General features: G+C 35.7%; 1 protein-coding gene across 2 annotated transcripts in view; it reads right to left on the bottom strand.

Moving 5' to 3' along the window:
• LOC146996599 (uncharacterized protein CG3556-like) overlaps positions 1-13,977 on the bottom strand; it is a 133,515-nt gene that overhangs the window by 100,755 nt on the left and 18,783 nt on the right. For both annotated transcript variants that reach the window (XR_015042297.1, XM_085821188.1), the window contains exons 2-3: positions 9,547-9,724; positions 2,905-3,024 (exon numbers count right to left, since the gene is read on the bottom strand). Coding sequence is in view for 1 of the 2 variants with exons in the window: in XM_085821188.1 (XP_085677314.1) it covers positions 2,905-3,024; positions 9,547-9,568 (142 nt within the window). In the remaining variant the exon portion in view is untranslated. The remainder of the gene's footprint in view (positions 1-2,904; positions 3,025-9,546; positions 9,725-13,977) is intronic.

Here is a 13,977-nt window from a genome sequence, read left to right as displayed (position 1 = left end):
CCCAGCACTCGTCTTGAGCTCAATATGTATATATAAGTTGATCAAGTTATTTCCGTCTGCGTTGCTACCTGGCCGATATGCTAACTACCCAGTGGACCGGCTGCCTCGCTGTCGGTGGAAAGAAAGAAAGTTGCAGTTGATAATGCTTGAATACACTTATCTGACTGCAATAGAAAAAGATCGATTTACTACCGAAAAAGAGAAGAAAAAGACTTTATATGTTGGTTCAGAGAAAACAAGGAAAGTTTTTCTAAAGGTTTTATGGTTATTACTGGATTCTATTATAAGGGAAAACTTAAAATAAGGAAATTAGAAAAAATGTCAAACTTAATTTGGATTAATATCAGAAATATGTTTTAACACCTATTTTCAAAAAAGAAATTCCATCTCTTTATACAAATCTTCACTGCGTTATGTTCCATTAGGGTAAGGCTCCAAGCCAAAACGAAACCGTAATTGAAGCTATTCCCTTTAAATATATTCCAACCGAGTCCCCTGATGTGTCTCCTATAGATTACTGTACATTTTGACCTTTAAAACGAGCTGTTTATAAGCGACAACTCAAAACACTGGATGGACTCTAGAAGATTGTAAAGGAGGAGTGGAATAAAATCAACCTTGATGTTTTAAGAAAAGGACTTTTATCTTGGAAATCAAGATGTAATATGGTAGTTCAACAAAAGGCTATCAGACTTAGCGTATTAGAACATAAAATTCTAAGGTTTGTTTATGTATAAATCTTTGCAAAATCTTTACAAAAATGTGTGAACCCTCTGCATGTACATACGTTTCTGATTCCGATCTCGATAACCGAAAAGAGTACGGAAGATTTTTACTACAGAATTTCTTTGGTAGAATTTCTTTTGTGTATGCATATCATTTAATAAAAGGCTTTGAAAAGAAACAAAATGGCTAAACAAGTACTCTAGTAGGGTTTCTCTTGTTTCACATAACAAATTATTTAAAGTTTTGTACCTTGCCTGAACCTCTCATTTTCTCCTCTCATTTCCTCGTCAAGATGCAAATTTAAAGTCAGGTGAAAAGAATATTGGAACAAACGGATCTTGTAGTTTATTCAGAGCGTGATTTCGCTTGCTGTTACGCGAGACGTCTTTTGGCCATTTCATAAATACTATATCGCCGAATAGGCTGCTGAGTCTGCCTAGTTAGCTGACGCTCCATTATTTTAGACGTCATAAGAAAATTTTTAATGACAATAAACTGAGGAGATTTTCCTGAAAAAATATTTCCAAATTATTTATGATTAAAATTTAGAAGCAACTGTTATCTCGTTAAACCGATTTCTAGAAACGTTATTTTTCTAAAAACTTAAATCTTTGCGCCATGTCATTCATTCATAAGCAAAAATAAATAAATAATTTAAACGAAACATGGGTGTTCATTTAAATTTTAACTACACAAATTCTATTTAATGCTAATAGATATGCATGTTAAATGTTTGTTTTAAAATATTTTTATTCCCTGTAATTGCATATTTTTGTATATAAAACAGCGCAGATATGTTTATCTTTCCACACATTTGTCATTCTGCTTTTATACACTTTTTCCAACCTCGAAGGATACATTTATAACAAAACTTAACTATTAATTTAGAAGTCAAACAACAAAAATCAGCGTTATATTTTCAAATTTTTACAGGACTAGTTTCGATGGTTTCCTGGGAATTCCTAGATATGAATTCCTTGGGTATTTACAGGATTCCTTGACAGTGTGGTTTAATTTACTTAGAGAGCCTTAAAATTTCGCGTTAGGCATATGTTAAAAAAAAGGAAGTACAGAAGTCTTCTGTTGCCCAACACTGTTGGTCCGAAAATCATACTTTCAATTTTTCTGCTGCCAAAATTATTCAAAAAGCATCTTCCATTGGTGAAGTGGATTGTCTAGAGGCGTTTCACATTCAAAAAATCTTTCTGTTCTAGTTAACGACTCTAATTCCAATCCATCTTTGCCTTCAGCCTTTAAAGAAATTATGTTTTAGTTCTGGTTTCAATAACAGATGGCGCCAGTAGCTTATCTCCTGTCCAAGCTTTCTTATCTTATCTAATCATTATATCTTACCTGTTCATTTGCGCTTTTGCAGCTGAGAATGATGGTTCGGTAAAACTATCGAAACTAGTCCTGTGAAAATTTACAAATATAACGCTGATTTTTGTTGTTTGACTTCTAAATTAATTTTTGTTCGGCATGTTATTGTATCTTAAACCTTAACTATATTAACCCTTAAACGCATGAATTTTTAGTTTTGTTCTTAAAGTAAAAAATACATTAGAATTGATATCAAATAAAATAGAAAAAAAACTGAATAAATCTAAACTAAGTTTTCATTCCACTTTTGGAAAAAATATTATTAACTTTTACCAAAAAAATATATATGATAGGCAAATGTGTAATAACAATTTTGTGTAATAAAACGTACCTTATAAACTTGTTGACACAATTTTAAATCTTTAAAAACATCAAAATAACAACAAACGCAAAATCAAAAATTCGTAAACATAAATGATGTCCACATCCTGTATATCAACTCACAATAATGATCGTTACATCGTTAGTGGTGTCACCACTCTGAAACTTTCAAAACTGTATATGTAAACAGTATGTGTCCAATTGGTTACACTATGCAGTAAGCTAAAGCTAGTGTTTTGATTTGATTATTTACATGCGTAAATATGAGTATGTTGTCAAATGGCAATTGCATGCATTTAAGGGTTAATATTGCTGCTAAATAACGTTGCTTTTCGGTTGCCTTCAGATATCAGTGAAAAAGAGAAAGTGCTTTAAAAGTTAAAATAGGAATTTTTGTCAGATTCGTTAATAATAAAATCAATTGCGGGATTTTTACTGAAACAATGCTAAAAATGTATAAAAGAAAAAATATATTACCACATCCAGTTTCATCTAATCCATTTTCGCAATTCAGTTCTCCGTCACAGACTTGGGATGCCAGAATGCAAGAGTGTGGCGAACATCGAAAAATATCGTCTCTCAGGCAGAGAATATCCTCTATGGAATGATAAAAATTAAAATTAAAATTATACAATTTAAATTAACACCTGTTGAACAGCTGTAGAATTAACACATGATTATGAATTTAATAAACAGATAATATGAGAGACATCCATTATCCAACAAAATCCACCGAGATTTTACTTAACGCAAAACTGAACGCGAAGTTTTAGAACATTAAACCTTTAAACGAGTTTCAAATTTTATATTCTTTGCGAAAATAATTCAGATGTGCCCAAATAATTACTTTAAACTTTTAACATTAAACTCATACATACAAAAACTTGTGTTTCCTCTTTACTTCCTTGTACGAAGTGAAAAGGAAGCATTGTAATCGCGAAAAGTTTCAGGCATCATATTTCAAAGCAAATATCCATTTTCACTGCCATCGAATGCAATTTAACGATGTTTTTTGCGTGATATCTGTACGTAAGGACAGAATAAAAGACTCTTTTCTTTCAAAAAATTATAAAACTGCTTTAAAATTAATTCTGAAGAATAATTTTCGTGGCGTCTGTACGAACGTATGTACGTACGTACGTACCTATCTCGCATAACTCAAAAACGAGTAGCCTCAAGAACGTTGAAATTTTGTATATAGGACTGCTATAACATGTAGATGTGCACCTCGTATTTTGGTTGCAATCGGCCGCACCAAACGTATATAAATATATTTATATATATATCCACTCTGTTACTCGGCTCAGTGATCTCACTTTCTTTATTCTTATATGTTTGTGAATTGTGCATTTTTTTGCTTTAAAAATAATTGAATTATGCTGTTCTTATCTTCCGGTTAAGGTTTTTATGCCCTTAGTAAATCTGTCTGTAATATTTTTAGAATTACCAACAATTTAAAAGTTGTTTAAGTGCCGCTAAGCCTATTTTGATGGCGGCCATTGCTTGTTTACATTTGAAACAGCTGAGTAGTGAATTTGTTGCCAATCTAGAGAAACGTAGCTTTGCAACAACAAAGATAAACGCCTTCAATTATTATTGCGATTTAAATCATGGTTAATCCTTTCTGGAATTTTTTCAAGGAAATAAGTGTTGCTTTTTAGTAGAGATATTTTGACTTTTTATGTATTTTTGTCTTGTCGCGAAGTGAGAACTAAATTAATTGAATGAGAAATACTCAATCGTCTGTGAAAAACTGTTTCTTTTTTGTTTTGTTTTCTTAATTTCTTTTATACATCGTTCTAGCTTTATTATAGTACTTGAATAGAACACGTGGCAACGATTAGATAATTCTTTAAATGATACAAATTTTGTGCATTCTGAGTTATAATATAAACGAAATATAATACTGTTAAGTGAACCTAGCGCCAGAATGTCGCTATGGTAAACAAATAGATTGAATTTTAAAGAATGCACTCATTCTATTGTGGTTTATGCGCTGTCGGCGAAGTAGATATAATTAAACCCAATAAGTTTAAACAAAATGCAAGAAAAAATGCGTATAATTTAATATTCCGTACAAGGAAGTCATGTGGTGTACACATCAGATTTTTTATAGTAAAAAAGCATCACATACATCTTCAGATATTTCACTCATTTTCAAATCAATATAACATTTTACATGTGCAACGAAGTAGAAAACTATCTTCACAAAATATGAAAGCTGAATGTTATCTTTTAAGCACATGCTCATTTGAGACAATCGGATGAGTGTTGCCGGATATATAGGCATCAACACCATCTAGTGGCAAAAAATCGCGGATTTATGATGCAGTATTTATTTTTAGACTAATATATATATATATATATATATATAAACTGTTATTATATATATAGTTAGATTTCGTTATTATCGAATTTTACATTTCATATTTTGTAGATTTTGAATGAATTTTTGATTACCAAACTCAACTATTTGAAAGCCAGCAGTGGCAGTACTGTACGGAATAAAACATTTTCTTCTCCAGCGCGTGACTTTGTCTATCGGGAATTCTAAAGACATGCTGTTTTTAAATATTTTGTCGCCCAATCGAATTTTATGTGACGTAAGTGCGAAGAACGTGATATCTAATAAATAAAATCAACACATAAAACGTAATATTGAAAAGACACACAAAAAGTTTTGTAACCCATCTTACAAAGAAAACTGAACATTGATATGATGAATTGAAAAAAGACTAAAAAGAAAAAATAGAAAAGCATATGCCAAAACTTAACACGGCATCGGGAATTCTAATCATGCTGCTGTTAAAATTCTTATAATTTTGATGTTGAATCGTATATGGCGTAAATGCAAAGAAAATGGTGCTTAATAATGAAGCTAAAAATCCAAAAATAAATGAAGAGCTGGCCGGTAGACTGCCAGCGAAATCGTGAAAGTCCTCAGCGAATTCTTTTGGGCGATCGTGAAATCTGAACTCTTTCAGATTTTTACTTCCTTGTATGCATAATGCATATGTATCTCGCATAACTTAAAAAACAAGTAGCCTCAGAACGTTGAAGTTTTGTATATAAGACTGCTATAGCATGTAGTTGTGCACCTCCCTTTTTGGTGCAATCGGCTGCACCAAAAGTATATAAATATATCTATATACCCACATTGGTACTCGGTTCCTTGAGTTCAGTTATTTTAACCTCTTATATGTTGGTAAATTGTGCATTTTTTGCTTTAAAAATGATTGAGTTACGATGCTCTTATCTTCCGGTTAAGGTTTTTATGCCTTTAGTTAACCCGTATGTTATAGTTGTAGAATTATCAACAATTTAAAATTGTTTAAGTGCGGCTAAGCCTAATTTGTTTTACCAAAGCAGCCATATTTGTTTACCCATCTTACAAAGGTGGATTTGTTGCCAATCAGAAAAGTGGATTTGTTGATAATCCAGAGAAACTAAGCTTCGCAACAGGAAACTTTTATCATTTCCTTTTATCATTTCGAATTAAATCATGTTTAACTCATTCTGGAATATCATTTAAGTTATTAAATTATCCTATATATTGACTCAGCATAGCGTCCACAACAAATTCAGTTTCTACGCCTTCAGTGTATTTTTAGCGAGTGAGACCAAATGTAAACTTTCAGTTTTGTGCACTGAAAAATCTGCCTTCTTGTACGCTGGCCGAACTGCTTGTTTTTGCGTAGAAACTGTAATTTTAATTCTTTTAACTATATTTGGTGTTTTATGTTTTTCTATATCGTTCAATTTTTAACATAGATGTTCTGAGTATATATATATTTTTGCCTTGTCGCGAAGTGAGAACAGAATTAATTGAATGAGAAATCTATTTCTAATGAAATTCGAGGAAATAAGTTTAAATCAAATGCAGGAAAATGTGCGTATATTTAATATTCTGTGCAAGGAAGTCATGTGGTGTCCACAACAGATTTTTTTTTTTTTTTTTTATGCAAGCCTTTCCACTGCAGTGATTTTTCAGTTTGGCTTTGTCATGTGTCAGTATACGTATTTTTCCACGCACATATGCCCACCAGCGGCCGAGCGGTAAAGTCGCTGAACACTAGTAGTTCGGTCCGAGGTTCGAATCCCGCGAACGGGCTGGCTGCATGGGTGTTTTCGTGGTTTTCCCCATGTGTAACGTGTATACGAGCCAGTTTCCCTTAAAAAGTCCTCCACGAAGGCATCCCTCCCTTAAGGCAGATAGACCTAGTGTGCTTTGCCATAATTAAATACAACAACCCACGTACGTATATCTTTTCTTATTGTTTTCCTAGAAATTCTAGGAACGCAGCTTACACGAGTAAATAAAATATATCAATGTTCGAATCCCGCAGAACGGGCTGGCTGCATGTGTGTTTTCGTGGTTTTCCCCATGTGTAACGTGTATACGAGCCAGTTTCCCTTAAAAAGTCCTCCACGAAGGCATCCCTCCCTTAAGGCAGATAGCCCTCAAGTGCTTTGCCGTAATCTAATAAACCAAACCAAACCATAATGGTCATAACAGAATCCATTGATGAAAAGATTAAAAATGAGATTTTTCAGAATATGAATTATGACAAACAGAGCACATTTTCAGAAACCTATATAACCTAAAACCTTAACATTCTTATGAAGTAAACTTAGGATTCAAAATTTCATCTATACCTATTAAATAAGACATTCTAAAAATATAGAACATTTAGTATGCTCAACAGAGGTTAAAAATATATTTTCCTCAAATCAATAAATTGATTTAAGGAAAAGTGATATAAAAAACTGAGCATTATTAACCTGGAAAGTTCGAAGATTAAGAGAAGCCGTATGTGCACTTGAGCAATATTCTATACCATACTGCACAATCGTTTATTATTCTGTCTTAATAATAATGCCTATTATGATTAATAATGTCTATTAATTATGCCTTATTTTGTAGATAATTGTTTCATATATGTTACAGGCAAATTATAAAACGCTGGCCTTCTATAGAATGCCTAGGCATCGTATATAATGCCGGACGATTTTAGGCAAAGTATGAAGTATGATAATTATTACATACTTTAACTAGGCATTATATATAGTACCTAGACATTCCATAGAATGACAAATGCTCTTTAGATAAATTATGAAAGAAGGTTATGATAAGGCTATGATTTAAAAGATGTTCGTTCCTCAAAATTGCAAATGTTATTTTGAAAAATCAATCAAAGAGTGCCATTAAAAAACTGTTATTGAAAATATGTAGAAAAAGGATAATGAGATGATCTTGATACAACATCATAAATTTGTATTTCCTATCTGGTCGAGACTGGGAATCAATAAGATCTACTTGACATCGGAAATTAAATTCAGAAACAGTCATAAGTTTCACAACAATGCCGTTTTTAATACCTTTTTGACTTTTCTGGAGGACTCACAAAGATGGTTGTACAGTTCAATATCATTAGCGTGTAACGTTTTTGTATTTGGTTGATAGTTCTTTCAACATTCTGTCACGTCGTCCGTGCCCAGTACTCAAATGAGTTTTCGTTAAGTACGAGAAATAACTCGGCGTCCATGAGGTATTACTGCATAGTACTGCCGTTTTCTTTAACCAGATAAATGAATGTACTTTTGTTTTCCACAAACATTGCACCCTAGCGATTCGGCAGCCAGTAATCCCGTGGTTCCTTCTTAGCAGTCACTTTGGCTTTTTTACATCATTTATTAACTTCTGGTAAGTAGTTTCGGTTCTTCTAACCGAATCGGAAATGTATTTCATAATTTGCCGGTTTGTCATTTGCCATCCTATACATTGCCTAGGAAATGTGTGAATATGAATCGTTTCATATATTGCCGGATAGATTTAAGCATTGTATAGAATGCTGGATTTCAAACTTTGCCGATAACATATATCAGAAAGTCAAGACAGAATTTTTAGACAAATCAAGACAGACTAAATATCAAGACAGAATTTTTAAGACAAATCAAGACAGACTAAATATCAAGACAGAATTTTTAAGACAAATCAAGACAGATTAAATGTCAAGACAGCATTTTTAGACAGAATTATTTTTTAAAAACGTATATGAAGGCTGAATTTTTTTTGCAAGTTATTATTATTTTTTTAATGCAAAGTACTTTACGGCAACTCAAAGCTTTGTAAGCGACAGCGTTTAATAGAACTTAAAAACAAATTAATTACTAAAATTTTAACAATTAATTTTATTGATTAAAACTTAAGTAATTACAATGAGTTAACAAACTAAAACTAATTTTAATAATTAAAAGTAATTTTTAGTTTATTACTTCATTTAATAACTAGGCTAAATTTTCTTGCAAAATAATATGCAGAACTGCAGTAGTTAAATTTTCTTAGCAAATAACATTGACGAAACAGAGGAGATAAAAACAGTTGTATTATTGCATATTGCAAACAGCAGAAGGATTATCTGTGTAAGAGAAAAGCTGCCTTCGTGGAGGACTTCATAAGATAAAATGGCTGGTATTGACATCGTGCATACAGAAAATCCCGGAAAACCACTTCTGCAAGCAGCCTGTAATACCATTTTCTGAAATTCTCAGATACATAAGATGCAAAAATATGCATGAAAATGTTTTACGTAAATGCAGTTTCTTTTCAGAAAAAAAGAGCTCTCCAGCGGCCGAGCGGTAAAGTAGCTGAACACTGGTAGTTCGGTCCGACGTTCGAATCCCGCGAACGGGGTGGCTGCATTGGGTGTTTTCGTGATTTTCCCGATGTGTAACGTGTATACGAGCCAGTTTCCCTTAGAAAGTCCTCCACGAAGGCATCCCTTCCCTTAGGCAGATAGCCCTAGTGTGCTTTGCCATAATTACAGAATAATACACCACACCACCACTTTCAGAAAAGAAAATCAGCCAAATGGAATTAAATCTTAGAGTTGCGAATAAAGAATGCAATATGTAAGGGAAAATCAGTACACATTGGCTCTATTTTGAAGACGGTTAGGATTATTTACAATGTAAGTTTACAATAGTGCCAATGTACCCCTTGTACTATCTAATATATTACATAGAAGATTCTCAAACATTATTTTAATTCAATCTTCTCCGCATCTTGAAATATGAGTATTAACACAATTAAAAAGTTTTAAAAATTGAATATTTTACCTATGGTGTAATTAAGATCCATAAAATACCGATAACCTTGAAGCCTTCCTTCTCTCCTTGAAAATTTTATTAATACATCACTTAATGATGTTACAATCCTCTTTGTTTGAAGATCATTGCAATAATGGTGAAACTCATCCGTTTTTCGTACGTATAGATCTAGTTCGACAGAGCAGTCCTGCAAGTAAAAGTGCAAAAATTAAGTTATATAATATCATGCAGGCTTATTGAACTTTATTTTTAAACATTTTTGGGTACTATTCAATAATCTAAGATCTGTAATTTAGTATCTCTTAAGTAATTTAGTGGTAAGTGTAATTTGAAAATATATAAAAAGATAATATTGTTACGAAATGTACAGGCTTGGTAAGATGGCTTCCCCGCAAAGCAGTTTTAGGGTTGCCACATTTGGCGAGACATCGCCCATTTGGCGACAAAATTGGCGATATGCTTTGGATTGATGGAGAACCTTCTGGAACGAATTCTTACCGGTTTAGCCCAGAATGTTCTCGAACACAAGCCGAAAAGCTATATAAACCCTGCTGGTCCGCAGTCAGGCAGTAGTATTGAGAGTGTGTCTCGTCCAGCGAGTCAGTCCGTGCGGAGTCGATCGAGTTGACAGCCGGGCAGCGAGTGCCGAGTGCACCGAAGGAGTCTGTTAGTGTATCGCGGTTAGTGCATCGTCGAGAGAACGTGTTGAGCTCCAGGAACGACTGAACCGAAGAGTCGGGAGCTGTGCTCGTGCGTCGTCGAGTGCATCGCGAATTGTAGCGTGGAGAGTCTCGAGAGTACGTCGAGTTCCGAGAACGACCAAGCAGATTCGGGAGCTGTACTCCGGAAAGCAGAGTCGGGTGCTTTACAGGAAGCTGTCTCCACAGTGATAGCCTGATAACCTGAAGGATGTGTCGCTGATCGTGTCAGCGTGTTAATAGTAGTTCATCGACCACTGTAAAACGTGTTTTGGAGCTGTCCTGACAGTACTGACCAATAAAGTGTGTTTCGATACTTCATCAAGTGTCGTCGTTATTCACTCTAAATTCACACGAACCCCGTACGAACGTAACAACTGGTGTCAGAAGAAAAGAGAAAAACGCAACAACTGGTGTCAGAAGTATAACAACGCAAGAACATTAACAACTTAAGACATTTGTAAATAGAATTAGCTCGAATGCGAGCTGATGTAATGACTTAAAGCATTTTAGGTACATATCACATACGCATTTATTTCACACGAACAACTGTTTCGGACAATTTCTCCGTCTGGTTTATTATTGAAAGAAAGACGAAAGATTTTTTCCTACATTTCGAAAAAAATTGCAAGTTGTTCGTTTTCAATCAATCAGTTATTGGCTTCGAATGCTGTTAGCTTGTTCGTAATGGAGAACCAGTTTCCCCTGTGTTACCCTAAGGTGATCTGTGGTGAGTGGCTGTTGTGTAACAGTTAAATTGTTCCAAACAGTTGTTCTTCCGAAACAAACGGATGTGTGACAGCAGTTTTATATCAAATTAGTATTTAATGTATAGAGCTGGAAATAAGTTAGCTTATACAGATATTAGGATTTTTTTCCGAAGCAGGAGAGATGAAAAATGAGCAACGCCTTCGCCGGGAATCGAACCATGGACCAATGGAATACGCGCCCAGACTACCACACCACGAAGGCATGCTAAGAAGGCGGGAGAAATACCTTATATACTCCATCTTTTAAAGGGCAACTGGGGTTTTTAGAGGACCTAGTTGCGAAATCCTGGGTGTGGAGAAATATCATCCACCACCCTTTAGTTCGGGCGTCACTGTAGATATAATAGGTAATTTTTTGGAAGCAGGAGAAGTGAAAAACGAGCAACGCCTTCGTCGGGAATCGATTTATGGACTTATGGAATACGCGCCCAGCGTGCAGACCACCACACCACGAAGGCATGCTAAGAAGGCGGAAGAAATACCTTATAAGCTAACTTAAAGCAACACGACTGATTCTCTACCGTTTCGCAGACCTGTTCTTTGTAGCATACACACAATAGTGCGTAAAAGAACGGATATTCAAGCGTTTAAAGATGCTTGTTTAGCTTCCAGATAAAATTAAACTCTTGTTTTCAGTCCTATCATACCACACAAGCAAATCTGGCTTCAGAGCCATTGACAAGATATGGTACTAACAAAAAAATTATTTCCTCATAAATGAAAAACAAATTACCTCTTATTCAATATTTCAATTAATCTAGCGATTCACCAGAAGCTGAATGGCTTTGAATAATGGTTGTCGGGTAGAGTAGTGAGAGTCGCTGAGGTCCTAAATCACTGTTAAAGCCGAATCTACTGTGACCAGAAAAACGCAATCCTGTTGTCTTATTCTTACTCAGTCTCATTGTACTCGTACTTAATCCTTGTATTTGCAGTATACATAAGAATCCGACGGACAGGTCCCCTTTTATATAGTAGTTTATATAGAGTAAGCCATAATATTTGGTGATCCATTCTCCTGCATAGGTAGTAGGCTATGATTTCCGTTTAGTATCAAAGCAATTATCACTACTCTTCGTTGATAATATAGGGTGCGGCAGGGTTCATAGTAGGATATTAACGTATTCCCTGGGACATTGCCGACGGCAGTTCGGATGCGATCCTTCTACTCAAGAATGGTGGCACAAAGTGTTCGGAAAACTTCTTGCTTCAGGTAGCCCCAAAGTCGACACAGGTGAGCGAGGCGGGTAGGAAATGTCACCAAAACGGGAAATTACTGTACCTAGAAATGTCTGTCGCAATGGTCCGTCCATCTGGAACTTTCCCATAACGTCCCAAGTTGAAATGTTGCTGAAATAGACACTGGACTAGACTCCACCAATCCATATCACTGTCACATTCGAAATGGCAGCTCATTAGTACAAGAATGCGGCACGAGATGGCGCGCATTCATGCAGTACGTCATTGTGCTACTCAAGTCAAATTACGCTATGAACGCTGCCGCACCCTGTACAACCTACTTTACGCTAACCTCAAGAAATGTTTCAAATAGCTACAGGGGATAAAAACCGTCCAAGTATGTTACATACTGATAGGGGTAATATTAAACATGTCTGCCAATGTTGTCTTCTCGTGCTTTCCACTTATTTAACAGGCCCACCAGCGGCCGAGCGGTAAAGTCGCTGAACACTGGTAGTTCGGTCCGAGGTTCGAATCCCGCGAACGGGCTGGCTGCATGGGCGTTTTCGTGGTTTTCCCCATGTGTAACGTGTATACGAGCCATTTTCCCTTAGAAAGTCCTCCACGAAAGGCATCCCTCCCCTTAGGCAGATAGCCCTCGTGTGCTCTGCCATAATTAAAATACACACACCACTTATTTAACTGGAGTGAAGTCAACTAATTGCTTCTTTGTGGCATTTCATTCGCTGCAATCGGAAACAAACTTTATAGTGGTCTGCAACAATCGTGCTCACCATTTAGGAAGTTTAATGAGAATTTAGTGCTGTGAGTTATCACCTTTCATTCTGAAGTCATGATTCTAAACTTGTTATAGAACAGGGGGTGACCAAAGTGCAGCTCGCGAGCCTGATATGGATCTCGCAGACAGTTTAGCGGCTCGTGCATATAAAATATATGTATGAAATATGGTAAACTAAAACTATTCAGTGTCAAAAAAGAAGTAATTAATTAGTTTAGACTCTTTTTACAAAGTTATCAGGGATTTCTTTCTGTTTAAAACCTCCTCCACTACTTCTATAATGATGTTATAAGGTATTTCTCCCACTTCCCTAGCGAGCCCTCGTGGTGTAATGGTTCTGCACACTGAGCCGGTATTTCAGAAGTCCGTGGTTCAATTCACAGGGAAGGCGGTTGCATATTTTTCATCTTTTCTGCTTCCAATTAACCTAATGTCTCTACAAGTGGTGCCCGAACTAAAAAAGGGTTGTGGATGATGATTCTCCGCACCCAGGATTTGGCGACTAGGTCACCTAAAACCCTACTCGCCCTTTAAAAAGGGGAGTATATAAGGTATTTCTTCCACTTCCCTAGCGAGCCTTCGTGGTGTAGTGGTTCTGTACACTGAGCCGGTATTTCAGAGGTCCGTGGTTCGATTCCCGGCGAAGGCGGTTGCATATTTTTCATCTTTTCTGCTTCCAATTAACCTAATGTCTCTACAAGTGGCGCCCGAACTAAAAAAGGGTTGTGGATGATGATTCTCCGCACCCAGGATTTGGCGACTAGGTCACCTAAAACCCTACTCGCCCTTTAAAAAGGGGAGTACATAAGGTATTTCTCCCACTTCCCTAGCGAGCCTTCGTGGTGTAGTGGTTCTGTACACTGAGCCGGTATTTCAGAGGTCCGTGGTTCGATTCCCGGCGAAGGCGGTTGCATATTTTTCATCTTTTCTGCTTCCAATTAACCTAATGTCTCTACAATGTAAATATGAACTTGTGGCTTTTAGAAAATCTAGA

The sequence above is a fragment of the Stegodyphus dumicola genome, chromosome 7 (assembly GCF_044657685.1).
Source record: "Stegodyphus dumicola isolate Sdum_Otavi_A_Nest chromosome 7, ASM4465768v1".
NCBI classification, from domain to species: Eukaryota; Metazoa; Arthropoda; class Arachnida; order Araneae; family Eresidae; genus Stegodyphus; species Stegodyphus dumicola.
The sequence above is the reverse complement of the archived record's forward strand: the minus strand, read 5'-3'. Positions and strand labels throughout refer to the sequence as shown.